Source organism: Phaenicophaeus curvirostris, chromosome 6 (assembly GCF_032191515.1).
Source record: "Phaenicophaeus curvirostris isolate KB17595 chromosome 6, BPBGC_Pcur_1.0, whole genome shotgun sequence".
NCBI classification, from domain to species: Eukaryota; Metazoa; Chordata; class Aves; order Cuculiformes; family Cuculidae; genus Phaenicophaeus; species Phaenicophaeus curvirostris.
The window spans coordinates 10716767-10736085 of record NC_091397.1 but is presented as its reverse complement, the minus strand read 5'-3'; the positions used below and the strand labels follow the sequence as shown (position 1 = coordinate 10736085).

General features: G+C 36.5%; 1 protein-coding gene across 4 annotated transcripts in view; it reads left to right on the top strand.

Annotated features, from left to right (window-relative positions):
• Positions 1-19051, top strand: part of ESYT2 (extended synaptotagmin 2) — an 81528-nt gene extending 62477 nt beyond the window's left edge. Inside the window, exons 15-24 of one of the 4 annotated variants that reach the window (XM_069859313.1) lie at positions 4311-4373; positions 6330-6404; positions 8179-8265; positions 9048-9197; positions 10241-10629; positions 12450-12548; positions 13128-13259; positions 14628-14733; positions 15685-15734; positions 15852-19051. In XM_069859313.1, the coding sequence (XP_069715414.1) occupies positions 4311-4373; positions 6330-6404; positions 8179-8265; positions 9048-9197; positions 10241-10629; positions 12450-12548; positions 13128-13259; positions 14628-14733; positions 15685-15734; positions 15852-15897 (1197 nt within the window). In that variant the 3' untranslated portion in view covers positions 15898-19051. The remainder of the gene's footprint in view (positions 1-4310; positions 4374-6329; positions 6405-8178; positions 8266-9047; positions 9198-10240; positions 10630-12449; positions 12549-13127; positions 13260-14627; positions 14734-15684; positions 15735-15851) is intronic. The other 3 variants (XM_069859315.1, XM_069859314.1, XM_069859316.1) reach the window with 3 other exon arrangements.
• The last annotated feature ends 268 nt before the right edge of the window (positions 19052-19319 follow it).

Here is a 19319-nt window from a genome sequence, read left to right as displayed (position 1 = left end):
TTGTTTTTGTGCTATTTTTATTGCATTTTAAAGGCTACTTAAATTTCATTGATCAGCATATCATTGGGTAAGTAATTAACTTCATAATAAAAACCCAAGATAAGTTTGTTGTAAAAGCTCTTACATTAAACTTAAATTGCTGATTCATTGAGAAATGAAATGCATCCTCTACTGGCACACTGTGTGCTGGTGTATTGTTGGCTTTTATTGCAAAGAAATTAAACTAATAAATGTTACAACGAACATCCCTGCAGTTTCTTTAAAAGGTGATGCACTCAATGTTTTTAAGAACTTACAACCTGTCCACACTGGTTCAAGTATTGCATTAAAAGTGGGTGTGGTTCTTTGTGCTCCCCAAACTGTAAATTCCCTTGTAAATTCTATTTCACTCCATGATGCTCCTTGTTTTGCCAATTCCCAAACTCCTTTCCTCTCTTTTTTTTTTTTTTTTTTTCCAAATTAGCCTGTAGTCAGGAAAATCCAGGTTAGGGAGAACCAACAATTAATACTTTTTGCCTGAATTTAATGTTAAAAGATTATTATGAAGTAATGAGCCTCTGAATATCATAGATCTGTAAACGTAACTTTGGTGTCCTCAGAAAGGAGGAGAATTTGTTCAGAACAAGAACTCTTGTCAGAGAGAGGTGGATGTGCCATTGTAGGTTGTGCAAATCAATCTGTTGCTGGCTGGCTATTTTTGGCTCCTATCATAAATTTTGATTTAAAAATACCTTCCTACCACCACCTGAAATCCCAACAAAAACCTTTTCTGGGGACCTTTCCGTTAGTTTCTGTGTAGAAGTTCATTTTAAAGTATCAAAAATGTTACATCTGTTATCAAATATTATTAGTATTTCATTAATAAGAAATGCAGTTCATAAGCCATGGCTCCGTTATCTTGGTATTAAATCTGCTAAGTAGTTGCTAGTATATACTGTATCTAGTAGAAGTATACTAAGTGCATCCTAAAAATAATAATAATATTATAAAAAGCAAAATACTTGATAAAGAAAGTAGCTCTGGTGTTTTTGTTATCTTAAGGACTTTGCATTAGGATGGGTTGTCTACATGCAACAGCATCTTTTTAGACATGGGACAAAACTTCCCAAATCCCTGAAGCAATTTGTTAGCCAGAGCGGAACAGCAGCCATTTTAATACAAGCAGATCTGCATTTCCTTCAACAGGACTGTCATCTGCCTTGTTCTGCAGTAACGTAGGTGCTAGTCTTGCAGCTTGCAAGAGGAGGATATTTATGGCTGGAGGCCAGGAGAGAGAAGAGGGCTGTAGCAGTCCAGAGATTATAACAGCTTCAGCAGTCATAAAACTGCACCTTGTTTTCAGGGCATCTTTAAACAGGAGGCGTTATGCAAACGTTCACACCTACAAGCTCAGGTATCTAATTGACATGTAACATGAGTTACGTGGGACTTGTTAAAAAGGGGAGTCCTCTTGTATACGGAGAGGAAAATCGTGTTCCCCGAGTGCTGTCTTTCTAGTGTTTCTTTCTAGACAGTTTTATTGACTGCTGGGAACTTAGATTCATGACACCTAATTTAGGCATTTACTCATATATATCTGATTTATCTGAAGTTAAGGAGTAAGTGAATAACACTAATTCTGTGATACTTTATCATTGGCTTATAACAATTCTCGGTTTTGATTTGTTGTCTATAAACAACATTCATATTTTAAATCGGCTCCTACAGATCAGTGACTGTCTTCTGGTCATCAGTTAAGGATGCATTCACAGATTTAGGAATTTATGAAGCAGCTTTTTCACCCCAAGCAAGTCTTAGTGAGTCAACAGAAGTAATGAGTTGTTCTACAAAGCAGATTGGATTAGGAGCTGAATTAATACCAAACAAGCTTGTTAGTCGTGGTGTAGTTTATGGGTTTGTTCTTAGGATTTACTGCAAATGTTACAGAATGCTAGCCTGAAATTTGATTTAATGTACTGTGTCAGTTATCAGTACAGTTCTTCGATATCCATCCCCTTTTTGTATAACTGCAGAGACACTCAGAACCATGGTGAGACAGTCTTGTCACCCAAGGCAAGACCTTTTCTTGGCTTTCCTCCCTTTTGTTCTCATAGTCTCCTTCCGCCCCACCCTTCAGCCACCATCCTCTTCGACCCGCAGCACCTTCCCTTGAAACCCGAAGTCTGGCTTAAACATAATTACCTGAGCTGGTGTCCCTCTTGGCCCGTCCTTGCTATGATTCCAGAGGAATTGAGATGTGTTCAATATTCAGGAATCATTGGTTGCCTGCCTTTATAATTGATCACATAGGTTTGGGTTTTACTTTTAAAATTCTTAGAAATAATGATAAAGGTGGAAGAAAGATGTGTACTAAATATGCAGGTGCAAATATGGTGGCGGGATAGCCACTAAGTTGAGAGGCGGTTTAGGATTCAAAATAATCTTGATGAATTGCAGGTGTGAAAAATAAGGTACTTTTCCATGGAAGACAGTCATTGCACCCATATAAATGGGATGGAAATAGTTCTCTGACAGATAGCTCTGCAGAAACAGATCTATAGTGGTATATAGATATGTTGTATCATACTGTTGCAAAAGACAAACACCACACTATATATAGAAAGAGGAGAGTAGCCTGTAAGTTATGTGGACTAATCCTTCTGTTCTGCTTTGCCGTTACGAAGGCCCTGATTTTGGCTGCAGCAGTTTAAGAACTGGAGGAAAACGGTGATGACAATGAGAAAGCCAGTAAATGTGACTAGCAGAGGAAGGGTAACGAGGGTGAGTTGAGCCTTAGGCAGTGAAGATGGGGATGAAAATAATACAAGGCTGCCGTAAAGTGACTTTTTCATGTTTTTCAGAAAACACAGAACAGTGTTTAAACTCCAGCAATGAGTGTACCTGCCAGGCATTACAATTTTTTCTGATGAAAAGGATAGTTAAGCATTAGGGTTGATATGTTTATGGATATTTTGCAGTTTGGTCTTTGAAGGTCTTTAGGTACAACAGTAAGTCCTTAATGTATCAGATAAGTAGCTGTGAAAGATTCCTTAATTTTATTTTCGTTATTATTCCTTAATTTTATTTTTAAAATACCTTAATTTTATTTTTATAAGAATTATTTAAGAATACCACAAAATCAGCCAGAGTTTATTTCTGGTTTTCTCCAGTTTCCTAGTATTGAATGTTCATTCTGAAATAGAAATTTTAAAGCCAAATGCCAGGAATCTCATCATATATATCAGCCAACTTCAGGATATGGCATTCCAAAAGAAAATGTAAAAAAGTATTCCCGCACAAAGGCTAAATGTCTCTTCAAATTGAAGTAATTTTTGGATTTGAGTTTCAGGAAGGCATTTCTTTTGGCAGAACATTAATAATATTGGATCTTGTTCATAAACCAGCGTATTTTAAAAGCCCGTTATGCAATTTTTTATTTGCCATACACTACAGCTTTTAAAGCACAATTCTCCCTTGAAACGAAATGTTATACTTAAAGAAAAAGCCAGCCATAAGTATAGAAGCCTGAAGTCATATTTCCCAAAATTATTACTTGAGTTGAATGCAGGTTTTCTGTAACATTTTTGTACTTTACAAGTGTCACTTCAAGAACAGTGTATTCTTTTTAAAATAAAACTTTAGCATTTGCTTAATTAATGGAAAGTTGTCAGAGGTTTTGTCCTACTAAATCAGTTCAAAATCCTCTTGTTAGTATTTTTGTATGACTTCATTCAACTGAGTGAAGTAGTATACTTCATCCTAGTTAGCATGCAATGTGTATCATTCTATGATTCTTCTATTGAAGAGGCTCACATGACTTAGATTTTTATAATTATCTGAGTCCTGTCAATCCTTCCAGCATAGTAATTTCTCCTTCACATTATTATTTGATTTATCAGAAAAGTTTCTGTCGTGAAAATATACTTAACCTGATCTAAAGAGGTTCATTCAGAAGGCAGTCCCCAAAGTATCAGGCATTTTGTAAAACATATTTTGTGAAGCTCATTATAGTAAAAAAATTTATTTTTTTATTATTTATTATGGTAAAAAAAAGTGGTAAGGGAAGTGTAACTGGGCTGAAAATGACTGTTCTAAAGTGGAATATAAACATCGAGAGAGGACAAAAGGAAAAAAAAATGTTTTGTCAGGTGTTTTGTTGTTGTGGTTCCTTTGGTTTTTTTTTTTGTTTGAAAGACTTGATGTTTTTTAGTTTGATTTTTTTTTCCCTGCATTGTCCTATGTTGTCATGTTATAATTAATTAACCTAGTGAAATTGCTTCATTGCATGAGTTATTAACCCTTCCTATGTTCATTCTTTCCTGACTTAAAAGCATAATCCGTTAGAATTTAACCCCGATGGCTTGAAGAAGGCTGCTGTTCAGAAAGCCCTAAAGGTAAAACTAATATAGTTGTCCATTTAAGGTCACAAAAGTAATTGGAAATGCACAAATGCCTGCAACGCTTCTCTTCCGACACTGGATAGAATTTCTGTTGCCAGGTGTATCTTTAGTGCAATTCCATTTTACTTCAGTTTGGTTTCAAGAAATGGTCAAGACATTGGTAAAACACTATGGACTGTAGTAATTAGAATTTTAAATTAGTTGAGTGGACTTTAATCCACTTCACTTAGAGAATAAAAGTAGTCTTGAAAACTAATTTGAAGCAGTAACTCAAGAACAAAGCTGACATGAAAGCTAAAACATCTTTTACATACCGAGTGATACTTCATTGTTCAACTCTTAATGATGAGCCAATCAGTCTCTGCCATGTTTTGAAATAATCTTGTTTCTGCTTGATGTTTTATTTTTTAAGGCTTCTAAATAAATTTAGCTCAGCTTTTTGATATGGAAGATGCAAAGCTGGGAGGCAAACTTAGAAAGCATAAGCCAAGTTTCTCAGATGAAGGGACTTGGACAAGAGGCAGTCTCTAGTGGACTGTCAGCAGCAAATCTGTTTAGGGGCAGGTGTTAGAGGTGCGATATGTGTGTGTACATATTGCTGCCTTTTTGGCATGAATTACAGTTATTTATATTTGCATATTGGCATAAGAAACAGGGTCTTCCTGTCAACTTCTGTAGTTCCATCATTCTATGAAGAAAAGGGAGTTTCGGGTACCTTTTTATGAATAAAGAAAAAATGAAACAAAGGTTATCTACGATTTTTAAACACCGTCAGATAGAATGTGATCTGGCTTTCTGTTGCATAAGCATTTATATGCAGTTGTTTTTAAATGCTTAACATTTATGATTATAAATCATGAAAAAAATAAATGCGGCATTCATCCAAGAAAGGAGTGCTTTATTAAGTATCTTTTTTTTTCTAAAGGAAAGTATCGTCATAAGCAGTGTGTCACATTGAACTCAGGTAGTATTAGTGGACGCTTGTCCAAAAGTGTAAGTTCAGATCCAAAAATACCTAAAATTTGCACATTCTTAATTTAAAAGTACAAAATACTTTAATCACTTGATTGTAATTGTGACCTTACATGCATTAAGTAGGTTTTAACTAACTTTCTGTTTACATACCTGATCTGTATGTTTTCCTACGTGGTGGAATTCAAGGGATATTATTAACCATGTGTACTATATTTTCTAGGACTTTTAAACTGTATTAACAGCTGCTTGAGATGATTAACTTTCATGTCTAACTTTTCTTTCTAACTTAAATTTTAGGTAGGTTAGTTTAAAATTTGTGAAAGAAACATGTAGTTGAGAATGTTTCTTTCTGTATATAATTTGTTTCTAAACTGATGTTTATTTTCACAGCTTGATGTAGTGCTATACACTTGGTGAGCAAGTCAGATGATTGATTATCTAATAAAGAGTATTTGGTAAACTGTAGAAATATACATTAGATACATTATAGTACATCATCTTTCTCCCCAAAGTTAAGAGGGGAGTATCGCTATTCTGATTTTACATCCAACTTAATAATACTACTGCAGTGTAAATACAGTAAGCTTCCTGAGTTTATGCTTTGTCCATATCTCCCATCTGCATGCTATATTCATTTTGCAGTTTTAACTATGCTTCATTAGCTTTGGTGGTTATAGAGCTCATTAAAGGGTAAGAATTTGCACCTTATGAATTTCATTCAAAGTAAATGGAAAGGAGTCCTAAAACTCCTGCTTATTTGTAGTGTGTTTAGGGTAGGTGGATGTCTTCACATTAATGCGCTCACAAGTTACTAGCCAGTCTGCCATTCAAGCCTGTTGAATAAAATACTAAGAATAGATAAGCATATAGTAGAATGCATATGATATGTATTTTTAAGATGCGAACATATTAAGTTTTGGAGGTGAGAAGTTTTGCTTTATCCTGAAGGCAAAGTTTTTGCTTTTTCTTTACCAGTCAGGAAAGAAATTAAACAGCAATCCCAACCCACTTGTTTTGCTGTCAGTTGGACACAAGGCACAGGAAAGTAAGGTAAGTTCTTACTCTTCATACTTTGGTTTGTCTGCGTATATTTGGTGGCTCTGTGTGCTTGGCATTGGCTATCAAGCCATCAAGTGCATCCACTGCAATAAAAGTTAACCACTAGAACTGAAATTGCCAGCAAGAAGTCAAGGATTGAAAGGGTGCTTACTCAATTTAAACTGTCTGTGAGTAGAGACAAGAACTTTAACGGTTTGTAGATGTCCTTCCACAGTAGGTTCTGATCTGCAACTGGGATTCCTACAGTAGTAATGATATAAATAACAGTGTGGGCAAACAACAGGCCTCAAAATACTGATCGTGTCTGGAAAATCTACAGAATCGCAAAGCAGTAGAAATGTCCAGGTCAAAAGGGACCATTAAATATCATCTTTTTGAACCTCCTGCTAAAGCAGGAGCTTAGATTAGCCCAAGTGCTGTGTAGCTCTCAGGAGCTTGTAGTTTATCCAGGCTGATTTATTATGTCTGCTGCTTTTTCTGCTTTGAGGTATGGAGCACTTCAGTGCTTTGAGAAGGCTGTCCTCTAGCATTCTTGAGCTCCTTTGGCTTCCAAGGTAGACACTTAATGGAATCCCTTCTAACAGTTCCTAGAGCAAGTTGAAATCTGTTTTTCTGAAGTCCAAGGCTTTTATTCTGCTATTTGTTTTCCTCATGCTCATTACGTTCTTAAACTCTGTGATCGTAGGGTCACTGTAGCCAAGGCTGCTATTGATAGCTACATCTGCAAATCAGTATTCCTCACCTGTCATTAATAGGTTCAGAAGACACCACTCCTAGTCAACACATCCAAAGATCGAGAACAGCCGTAACACGACAGAGTGTATTCCAAGCACAAACTCTTAAATTGCCTGTGCACTTCTGTGCTGCTTTCCTAGAAAACTAATATTAGAGTTGTTGAAGCCGTCAGTGAGAACCTGGTTGTGCAGACGTGAGACAGCTTTGAGTCATCTTTCATAACTGGGTGGTCTTCAGCAGATGCCTGTCACGAACTCAATCTTGAAGGTGGTCCCTCTGATTTTGACCCAGGGCATTCAGACATACCTGTCATCTTGTCCATAACTTAATCTCTGTGTTGAAGCAGCTCTTTAAAACAGAAAGTAGATATATGCAATACTTTTTAAGGTTAAAGTGTCAGTGAGGTAAAAGGAGAGGATGTCCTTCATTGCTTGCCAAAATCTGTCACAAAGCCTAAAGCAGATCTTATACGCAGTCTTAATTTTGATACTTAGCAGATAATGGAGAGAGCAATTCAAGTCCTGTGTTCCTAGAGATAGCTTCTTATATGAGTGCTGTTTTCTCTTCATATACACCCACGCACGCACATTAATGGGTTGCTGAAAGTAGTGAAATTTGGCTCTTCTTCTACATGGCTACTTGGAGATTAGCAGGAAAAATACTAGATTCCAGGAGTTTCATTTAGTTAGTTCAGCCCTTATAGGAAAGTATGAGACAAAAGAGAACATGCCAGTCTGAAGACATTGCATTTCTTCTTAGACTGGAACATCTAAGTGAAATAAAGGTTCTTTACCATGAGTTTTACTTTACATACAGCAACTTTAATGCAAAACATATTCTATTACGTCATTTACAATTTTATGTGATATTATATATGCCTTGGGTAGATCCCACTTGGCCTTTGTTTAAATATGTCAGTTTTCAGACCTTAATTTTGCAAAGCCAAAATGAAAAATGTACTCAACTTATGACACTGGCTTTATTTGACAAAAATGTTTTGTAATTTGTATGTTTCCTGTTCTCCAACTAGATTAGATACAAGACCAATGAACCAGTCTGGGAGGAAAACTTTACTTTCTTTGTACACAATCCAAAAAGACAAGAACTTGAAGTTGAGGTATGTTATCTCACTCTCTTTTACATAGCTTTCTTTACTAACCTTTTCTAAGTAATAACATTCAGACATTACAAGCTATTATGAAGTGAGACTGAATATATTGTGAACACCATTAAAATTATAGCGTTTTTTTAGACTGGGATGTGAAATGTTTATTTGTATTTGCTACTACATGGAAGAAAGACTGTAACCAGAACAACATAGATTGTCTTCCTTGAAAGAAAACCCATAAAAACTGAAAAAAAAGAAAATGTTGATACCTGTTTCAAACTTTAACAGTCATTAACAACAATTTTTGCTAGCAGTTATGTGTGGCTGGCTTGTTTCCTCTGCCATCCGGGGAGATCTTCCCCTTATCCAGATTCCGTATACCTTTACACTGCTGACATGTCATTTACGTAGTTCAAAGAGACTGAAATATAGATGAATGCTGTCCTATTTACTAGTCTTCTAACAGCTTTGGGAATCCCCAGTTTCACACAGACCATGTGGAAGCTGTGTAATTATTTGATCAAGGGTCAGGTAGATGTAGCTGTGATGGTTAGTTTTCTGTCTTGCTTTTGCTGTAGAAGATAGGGATGAAGAGAGTAGGCATTGAGTATATTTGCTATTTCCTACTTCAGTGTAAAGTAATCTTATGGTCAAGGAAATTTGGTTTAAGAACAGATTAAATTCAATATTGTTTTGAGATTTTGTTTTTAAATAAAACTTTAATTTTCTTTTCTTTCTCTGATATTACAAAGCAGATGATACAAAATAACTTAGCCTCTTTTTTCCTTCAGGTGAGGGATGAACAGCACCAGTGTTCTTTGGGGAACCTCAAACTGCCTCTAAGCCAGTTGCTGGAGAGTGAAGATTTGACTATGCATCAGCGATTCCACCTGAGCAACTCTGGTCCAAACAGCACTATAAACATGAAGATTGCACTCAGGGTACTCTAAAACTTTTCCCATTGTAAATATCTGAAAGCATATCTAAGACCTGTCATTTCTGGTCATCTAGCTTTATGAAAAATATGCCACATTTTCTTGGGTGTCACAATGCCAGGTGTCCTTATTTGTGGCAGTGCTACCAAGTATACAGAGTTAACCTCTACTTTAAATACATTCTATTTCAAAACCAGAAAATTCTCCAAACAGAATAATAATTAGCTGCCTTAATTAAGACTGAGGTTCCCTTTGGCCTTAGGTTCAGAAATCATGTTTGAAATCTGAATTCCTTCAAGTCTCTTATGATTCAGTAGGCTACAAATCAGTGAAATCACCTTTATCTTATAGAAATGGAACCGAGGTCGTGATGGTTTAAAAAGAATAAAGTTTCTAGGGAAAGGAAGTACCTTCATAGTACTAGAAAAATTCAGACCAGCTTTCAAGCACACTGGAGTTTTGAAGATGAAACTTGCATACCTAAAAGTTGGTTTGTGTTTCTCCCCAGCTAAATTACTTTTTTTAATAAGGTAGTGAATCTCTCTGCAGACACTGTCAAACTTCACTTATTTTTATTATTTGTTCTTCTCACTGTCTTGCTTCCTAGTCACTAATAAATGACAGTAACCTGTAAAAGAGAAAGTAAGGACAATGACCAAGAATAACTGCTGATGTAGGATTAAATTTCAAAAGATGAGAAGAAAAAAATTCTAGAACAGCTTTCCAAGTGGCCAGAGCTGCAAAGAAAATTGTGCTTAAACCAGAACTGTATATAGTATGGAAAAGGACTAATGAGGAGAATAATTCTAAATGAATGGAGAATTTCACATTGCATTATGGTTATTGCCATTGCCACAAAGATGATGGAGTTATGTTTTGCCATGCAAAAGATTTCCTGTTGTACAGTGAATTAAGTGTGAATATTTTGGGTCCTGCATTACTGTCTGAACTTAACAACTTGTCACCAACCAGTATTCTTGTAGAAACAAATCTGTTCCTGTTTTCATACTGGAAAATAGTAACATTATATATATTTTTACTATATCTAGGTCCTTTCTCTTGAAAAGCAAGCAAGATCTCCAGATCATCAACACTCAGCCCAAGTAAAAAGGCCGTCTGTTTCCAAAGATGCAAGAAAATCATCTTTTAAGCCTCAGGTTCCTATCTCACCACCACCTGACTCAAACAAACCTGTTCCAGCTTCCCCAGTGACTGATAGTGATAAAAAGACTGATACAGCTGAAAAAAGTCAGCCTCCCAGTGCCAGCCCTCAGTGGCCGACAGATCTCAGCCGAAGTTCCTCCAGTCTTCATGCCTCTAACTTCTCTTATTCTCCCAGCCACCTCTCGGTCAAAGAACCTACTCCGAGCATAGCCTCAGACATATCTCTGCCTATCGCCACACAGGAGCTACGGCAAAGACTACGACAGCTTGAAAAGTATGGTGCTAATTACTTGGTTTTGCCATACGTCTAAGTTGTTTTATAAAAAATGTCATCAAATGTCAGCCAGAGTAAGAGTGCTCAGATTGTATTTCAGTAATATTTTTTCCTGTTGCAGTTTGAGCCTGGCATTTGAAAATCAGTCGTGATTTTGTGCTTCCTCCCAGTACTTCAGTTAGACAGATTCTTCAGTCAGAAGTTACATCACTATTGCAATGATTTGCAAGATGAAGTCCACCTTGTTCTCATAGCTACAGTGTGTACTGCTAGAAAGAGTGGGGTGGCAAGAGTGTTTCGATACAACATTAATCACTTCTATGACAATAGTTGCCTGTTTCACCACTGAATCCTATTGGCATTAATATTAAACTAATTAAAGTCAATACAGCTGGTGTTTTTAAATTACTCGGAGGGATAGGTGGCTGTAAGGTGTCCTTGTCCTTGTGAATATCTCTAAGGATGGAGATTGTATAAACCTTCTCAGCAGTTCCACTGTTTAGCCATTCTGCTGTGAAAATGCTTTTTCCTTATTTCCGATTGGAATTTTTCTTGCTCTAACTTGGCTATGGCCTTTTGGTTTTTTACTGTGCACAGCCATGGAGTCTGACTCAGTCTTCTCTATAACGTCTGTTCTAAGTAACAAAAGACTGCAATCTCCTGTTGGCCTTTTCTGGCATTCGTACAAACCCATTTCCTTCACAGTCTTCTCATGTGCCCCAGTACCCCATTTATCTTTATGGTCCTCTGCTGTCTTGTCTTCACTTTGTCAGTCTCTTTTCTGGCCCAGAGTTGGGTTAGACTTTGTTAATTATGATTAATGTTGAAATATTAGTTCTTAATTAATACAGAAATGTCATACTTTCTCATTTGATAATAGTAGTAATGCTGCAGCTAAGGAGGGCCTTTATTGAATGTTTTTAGGTACTCTGATTTTCGTTCTGTTTTATTTTGGCTAAGAAAATAATGAACTGAAATGCTTCATTCTACTTTATAAAGTGAATAACTTGGGAATTTTAATGGAACATACTGCAGCCACTTTGTAGTAGCAATTCACAGGGTTAAGATACGCCTCAGGTGGTTGAGAAATGCCAATCGTGCCATACACTGTCTTGTGTGAAATGGAAAATACTTGGGGTCACTTTACAGAAACTAACAAGCGTTTTATAGAGATGAGGGAACTGTCCAGATATTGGCCTCTATAGCAGAAATTCTTAGTCATGTGCTTGCTCTATTTTAAGTATGACCTGTATTTGTAAGTGTAAATTGATTCTAATCATATTTTCAGTGTGGCCTGAACTACAGAAAACTAAAATGGCTATGTTTATGCTGTGATTTGAGCTTTTAAGACAGCAAGTGGGTTTAAATATCACTATTTATTTTATTTATCCCTAGCCAAGAATACTTATATTTCTATATTAGAGAACATAGAAAAGAATGAACTGGTCTTCTAATTGGTTCCTAGCCAAGGGTAAGAGTGCCCCACCACTGAGGTTTCAATTGCAGTTTGCACCACTGTTCTTTCTCTAGATACTGGTTTAATGTTTGTTTTAAGATAAGCAAGTTCTTCACTGATCATGGTTTTCAAAGTACTGAAGAACAGCTGACCTCTAAACTGACAAGAATACTCCAAAATAGCTTGTTTTGGAGAGTAGAGCTGTTGGACGAGGAAATGAAGTACAAGAAACTGATGAAGATATGCTTGCATGCTGATGTGTGCTCTCTTCTTCCACTTTGTCTAGTGAAAAGTTAAATAGATAATGTAGGATTTCAGCATATATTTCAGTTGTGTTAAATACATGCTCTGCTTTCTCCTGCAGTGGAACAACGCTGGGGCAGTCTCCGTTAGGACAGATTCAGCTAACGATTCGTCATAGTTCACAGAGAAACAAACTGATTGTGGTAGTGCATTCCTGCAGGTGAGCGTGAAATATCACATCTCTTTTCTGTGCATATTTCTTTGTAAACTTTGTCATATCTCAACTTACCCCCTTAAACTGGTTGTCTGGATGATCTTTGTTATTTTTAAAAACACCATAATGATTGTATTTATACATAAATACAAAACCATAGAGATTCAGTAAAAAACTTGATTGAATCTTTTGCTGTGATTTTGTGTTTGTCTATAAATCCCCCTGTCAGATTTTAAATTAAAATGGCATGTAGATTTATATCAGTGATGTCTGAAAGCTATCTCTAAGAGCCTGAATTTTTCACAGAATGACAAAAACACACATGATTTTTGCCAAGTCAAATTTAAGAAATGTTATATTCCTACCTCTGCTGTCCGCTCTGCATTTATCTGATCTTGTAGAAGTCCCTGACTGGCATGTTTTAAGTATTTCTTTACCTCTGCTATTAGTGATGTGCACATCCTACTTTGTGCAGGATATCCCACAACTGTACTAAACTGAGTGGTAGTGGTGTAGAAGACACTTATATGCAGCATTATCTCATTTATTTGCTAAGTGTTTTTCCTTGTTTTTAACTGGTCACAGAAATCTAATAGCGTTTTCAGAAGAAGGATCGGATCCGTATGTGCGATTGTATTTATTGCCTGATAAGAGACGATCAGGAAGAAGAAAAACACATGTATCAAAGAAGACGTTAAACCCCGTGTTTGATCAAATGTATGTTCTAAACCACGTGTAGTAGTTTATATCATGTAATTGTGAAGCTGTCAAATCAAGGTTTCTCAGCTTACATGAATGGGTGTGCTGTTGAAACTCCTTGCTGTCTCCGCCAGACTTGGTGATACCTTTATCTTCTGCTATAATAGCTCTTCCCATCCTTGTGTTTCCTGTTATCACTATAGCCCTTCTTTCTCTATTACCAGCCACTTCTCTTATTTTCTGCCTTCTTCTCTGTCACTTACATCTCCTTTGTGCTGGTAGCTTAGCAGCAGCGTGCGCTCTTATGGCAGATGGCCAGAACACGTGCCTTTTCCCTAGGCAGTGCTGTTGGTGTCCCTTCTGCTAAGAGTTGATTCCAAATGGCCAGTTGCCTGGTTGATTGATGCTGCCTCCTCGGTAGGACTGGTCAGCCAGTACCTGTGCGTTATCACATTGCTCAGTCTACTTTGTGACACTACTCAGCATCTGCAGTGGTCAAGAAATTTCCTTGTAGGTTATAGCCTGGACCATAGGTTGGAAGTTGTGCAAGCTTGTGCAGCGTTCTGTTGCATAAAAATCCTCATCTTTTCACTCAGCTTTTTGATGGCAGTTTTGTACACCCGTGTACTCTTTCCCCCTCCCCATGACTTATCAATAGAGATACCTTTCTCTACAGACAGAGACTTAGTTTGGGAATAAAAACCCGACTTGAGCCCATTCTGTGCAAGGGAAATCATTACTTAGGGGATCTGGTAGGTTTTCCTGTTACTGCAGCATTCTCTTGTTTATTCCAGATAAGAGTTATTTTACTGGGCCTTTTGAAATAAAATGTATTGCAAAGCAATAAAGCTATTTAAGGGACAAATAGATATAAACTGTGGTATAAAAGTACCCTTTCAGAAAGTTTCAGATCTGGCAAACGTAATACATTCTTCCTTGGTAGGTTTCCTTGCTGTGTCAGGGAAGAAAAGGAACACCAGTTCTAGAGGACTGAGGATCAGTAAGACTGACCAAGTCTTTTCCTTTAGGAGAACAGTGATACTGAGCTGTCAAGATAATAGGATTCTTTATTCTTCTCTCTACAGAGTCAGCAGTTGACGTTTTCCTTGTTTTGTTTGGGGTTTGTTTGTTTTGGTTTTTTTTACCAATGGCTTCTAGAGACCACTTGTAACGGGATTCTCAAACATTTGATGTTAGCATTGATCATAGTGTTGAAGAAAAATATTAACTAAAACAATTGGGTTTTTTTCTTCATTTCTCTCAGATCTCATATTTTGTTTGGGGAGGGCGATGGTTTGGTTATGACTTGAACTGCTGTTTAGCTGTAGGAACAGAACAGCAACTTCTGGTACAAAATTCTCTCTAAAGCATCACTTTACCTGTCAGATTTGATTTCAGTGTTTCCCTCCCTGAAGTACAGAGAAGAACACTGGATGTAGCAGTGAAGAACAGTGGTGGTTTCTTGTCCAAAGATAAAGGGCTGCTTGGCAAAGTAAGTTGACAACAAGCAACTTCTGTTAATACAGAATGTAATTAGAAAAGACTAAAATCCTCTAGTGATACGAGCTTGCTGGTGTTGGCTGAAGCACCCGATTCAGGTACAAAGCTTTTAAAAATTATAGATGGCTTTGATGTTAAGCTTCAGTAAGGGAAGGAACAAACTGTAGAGACTGACATCAGAAGACTAGGCAGTAGCCTCTTCTAGACAATGGTAACTTCTGAGGCTCATGATAACAAAAGAAACCTACTTGTCAGACATCAATCACACAGAAAAAGAAAATAATGAGTAAAAAAACAGGTGCTATCTCAGAAAATGTTCAGGCAAAGCTGGAAAGACAAGCAAGTGTACTTAGAGAAGCACCCTGGAAAAAAATGTATGTTTACTAATTGAAATTTCAGGTTGTAAAATCCATGAGAAAAAAACTACGATTTGAGACATTCCCAGTGCCAAAACCAGCTACTGAGTTTACAGCTTCACTGTTCTGTAGACACTCATTAAATCACTCCATTTCCTACATGTGGGATTTGGAGCTTGCAAAAAGAAATAGTAAACTCCTACACCCTTGCAAATTGCTGTGTTCAAGTTCTGTAGTGAGGATGAGAGGTACCAGCATCATGATCAGTTCATGGTGAATGGGTTTTGTAGTTTTGCTGTTTACCAAGAAGTTGATTTCCATTGCCAAGGAATGCCATGTTCAGAATTTAAGCCTGTGAGGTGTTGTGTGACCATAGCACTAAAGTGTATAGATTTTTAGGTCAGGAACAGCAACTTGAAACTTTGCTACAAGTTGGGCAGATAAGCAGGATGACAAGGGTGTAACACACTTGTTTATTAATGGCATTACTTATACTGTAATTTATAGGCTGGTCAGATTTGATCTTTAAAAGACCTAGAATAAAAAGGTGCACACAATGCATTGATTGATAATTTAACTTTCCACAGGTATTAATACCTCTGGCATCTGAAGAACTTGCTAAAGGCTGGACCCAGTGGTAAGCAGAATATTTCTTTTATTAATAGTAATGCTAAGTACTAATAACTGGTGTCCTAATTATAGTTTTAGTAATACCTGCTACGTGTTTAAAAGAAGTGTTGTTTTTCTATTTCAGGTATGATTTAACAGAAGAAGGTACAAGGCCACATGCAGCAAGTTAAGTTCCATGGATGCTGGGAATTCCCCATGCATAATTTTGCCAAGCTCTATATATTTTTAAAGCGTTGTTCACACAGATGTACCAATATTATTTTTATAGCTTTACTGATTTAGTTCTTAGACACATCCCAAATAATTTTATAACGCGGTCATTTTATGTAGACATAGCCTTCCTCATGGTTAAACTTCGTATTTTAATTTGCTTAACAATTTTATGTGTTACTGTAATGTGCAATAGTACAGTAAAGTAACCTTTTGTGTTTAAATTGATCTTTGACAGCTGTACCTATTAGGAAGTGAAAAGATTGTGTTCTGCTCTTTTCCTGCCTTGTTTTATATCTCACCAAGTATACTGTACCATGTAAATATATACTATTTTTTTATAATTCTTTCATGCTGGTTTGAATTCAGAAGAAAATTGGATAAAGGATATAGATATTTTCTTCTTAAATGCATGCTAATTTCTTCAGATGAATCTCTTTTGTCTTCGCAGCACAATGGTCTTAATTATTTTGTGAAATTCTTCAAAAAGAAATTGCAGAAAACCATTTTTACTTTATTGTGTTTCTGGCCCAGCGTGGCTAGCTTGAAATGTACAAAACATTAACATTTTAATATTTATATATAAATGTATTATTGGAAAAATCACGCTATAGAGTATTATGAACAAAAATGAGAATTCTATTAATATTGTATAAATAGAGAATGAGGTCCATGAATCACAGTTGCTAAATCTGAGTTTTCATTTAATGGAGTAAACATTGCACACCGTGCAGTTTTATTATACAGGTTCACTTGGATTTCATTATTTATTCCTGTGCTCTATATTACCAGATGCAACCTTTTGAAGCTATGAGGACAGTTTTTTTTCCATATTACAAACAAAATCTCTAACCACTTAGAACTGTCCTTACTGCCATGTTTCACAGGGTATACAATCAGCTTGCAGTGTAAGTCCATTCAGTAGGCATACATACCATACGTATGTTGTTTTTCTTCTAGAATACTGTGCTAAATAGTCTATTATCTACCTTCTGTAATACTAAAATGGAACACCAGTACGTAAGAAAATGCAAAACTGAGTTGAAACTGCCTGTCTTTGCAGTTACTTCATTGCCACTTAGTGTGTTGGTGCATGGAAGAAATGCACTTTTGTGGTCCACATGAGTTTCTTGGGGACTAGCAGCCTTCTACTGAAGCGTTGCTGTAGTCGGCTGTACGACTACACTTAGCACAAACTGATCAAAGCAGGCAGTTGAGAGGTGAAGCCGGAGTTTCAGCCTAGACACCTGAGCTTATAACTCTAATTTTAAGCATTACGGGGAAGTTTTTAGTGTTCAGACTGATTTTTTTTTTTTCTGGTAAATTTTCTCAGACTGTTATAAAAATGTGCATTAAGAATCCAAGAGAACAGTTCAGCTCTTCCAGAGCCAGCACCCTCATTCTTGGATAAGTATGCAATTAGACAGACAAAGTATATTATTTAACTGAGATTGTAGAATGATCTCTCAGTCAAGAAAGAATTTTAAAGCAGAATAATAAACTCCTGAAATTAGCTTTATTTAAGATTACTGACAGAACCTTAATTCTAGATGTAGAATATGCCTACATTACTAGATGTACCAAAGTGCCTACCGTAGATGTAGCTTTTTGTCTTTTTCATGTTTAAGAATTGACTCATTTCAGTTTGTCGCAGTTCAGTTTACCGTGAACATCTGTCACAGATGTGTGACACGCACACATACACCTCTATACAGTGATGGCCTTCTTATTGCTACATTTTATACAGGACAATTATAGCAAACAACCTTACATTGTAAATTTTGCTGCTGTTATTTTCTGATAGATTAGGCAATCGAGGAGTTCTTTGTAAGAAAACATTTCCATTTGAAGGCTTCACTCTATATTGGAATGTATGAGTATAGATACACGCACTCTATTCATGTAAAATGTAATATATTATTAAATATGTATTTTCTTTGCTAGTTCTTCATTAAAATGTTAAGAATAAGAGGAGAGAATTACTGTTAGTGCAATGAAAATGCAGAAGGTGAAAACTGATGTAAGTAATGGTGGTGCAAGTGCAGCAGTTCAGCCTCATCGACTCTTGCCTTGGTTCAGGCCGAGGTAGAAGGACTTTTGCTTTACTTCTTGGCCAGTGACTCCCAGAGTTTGATCCATAGCCAACAAATGGGCTGTTAGACTGATTTGGCATTTCAAGTCTGGAGTGAAGTCTGAGGGTGGATGTTCAAAGCCTCTGCAATTAAACAAATAAAACTACACATTTTATTTTCTGATATCTTGACGGGGACAAAAAATGCTCTGTTTGGGTAAATGTGGGATGATAGCACTAGGTGAGTAACTGAATAAAGAATATAGGGCCATTTTCCAAAATAACTCACAACCTAAAATAAGGAATAAGTTCTTAAGAGAGCCCGGTTCCTATTTAGGAATCTAAAATTAAGAGATTGAATTGTCATTGTAATTCAGTACCAGTAATTCCCATCGATTGCAATCAGTCTTGGATGCTAAACTCTTTAGAAATGTTCTCTGGAGTGAATTTGGATCAGATTATGATGGCCTAGATGAGATTGATTCTTTTGATAGTGGAAAAAAGCTTCTGTATCACAGTTATCAGATTCTGATTGTTCTGTTTATATGGAAGTAGGAAGAATGAACATCAGTTTTCCTCTAGGCAAAAATTGCACCTCATTATTCCATATCAATATGTATTCAGTATCAGCTGACAGCTTTTCATGTAGTTCTTGTTTATCCTGTGCCTTAAAATATGAACATATGATGTTTAAGAAATGGCTAAAAATAGGCTTTGTTACCTGTATGTATCAACACATTCTCTACTACTGAAACTGTTTTTAGAATTACTCTGCTTCATTTACAAGAAAACCAGCTTTCTTCATTATAGCAGTGGTATAAACCGAACTCAAATCAGCATGTGTATCACTTGGACTTGGATTAAGAGAATTTTCATTTTCTGTCTTGAATCCTTTATCAGAGCTGCAGCAAATGGTGAGAGTTGAAATGAGAACAAAGGGTAATCAGTTTTGTACAGATTGCCTCTTTTGCTCATGTAATTCTACATTATGATGCATGTATTTATTCAATAAATGGTTCATATGGAAGTTGGTGTGGTGGTTCCCTCTTTTGCATATCCCTGTCCTAATCAGTAATATGTGAGGTGAATTTTTCAAGTAGTCCTGTATGCTGAGTGCTCAAACATAGGCAGCTTTGCTGTGAGGTGCATAGGCAAACTTTGGGCTTTGAGAGAAAGTGGAGTGAGAAGTACAGGGTCCTTCCTTGGCAAGTTCCTTGCTTGTTGGTCTGGAACAGATTGACCTGTAAGAATTAGTAAGTCCTTTTTTCAACTTAAGTGCCTAAAATATTTCCTCTTAAAATGATCGGTTGG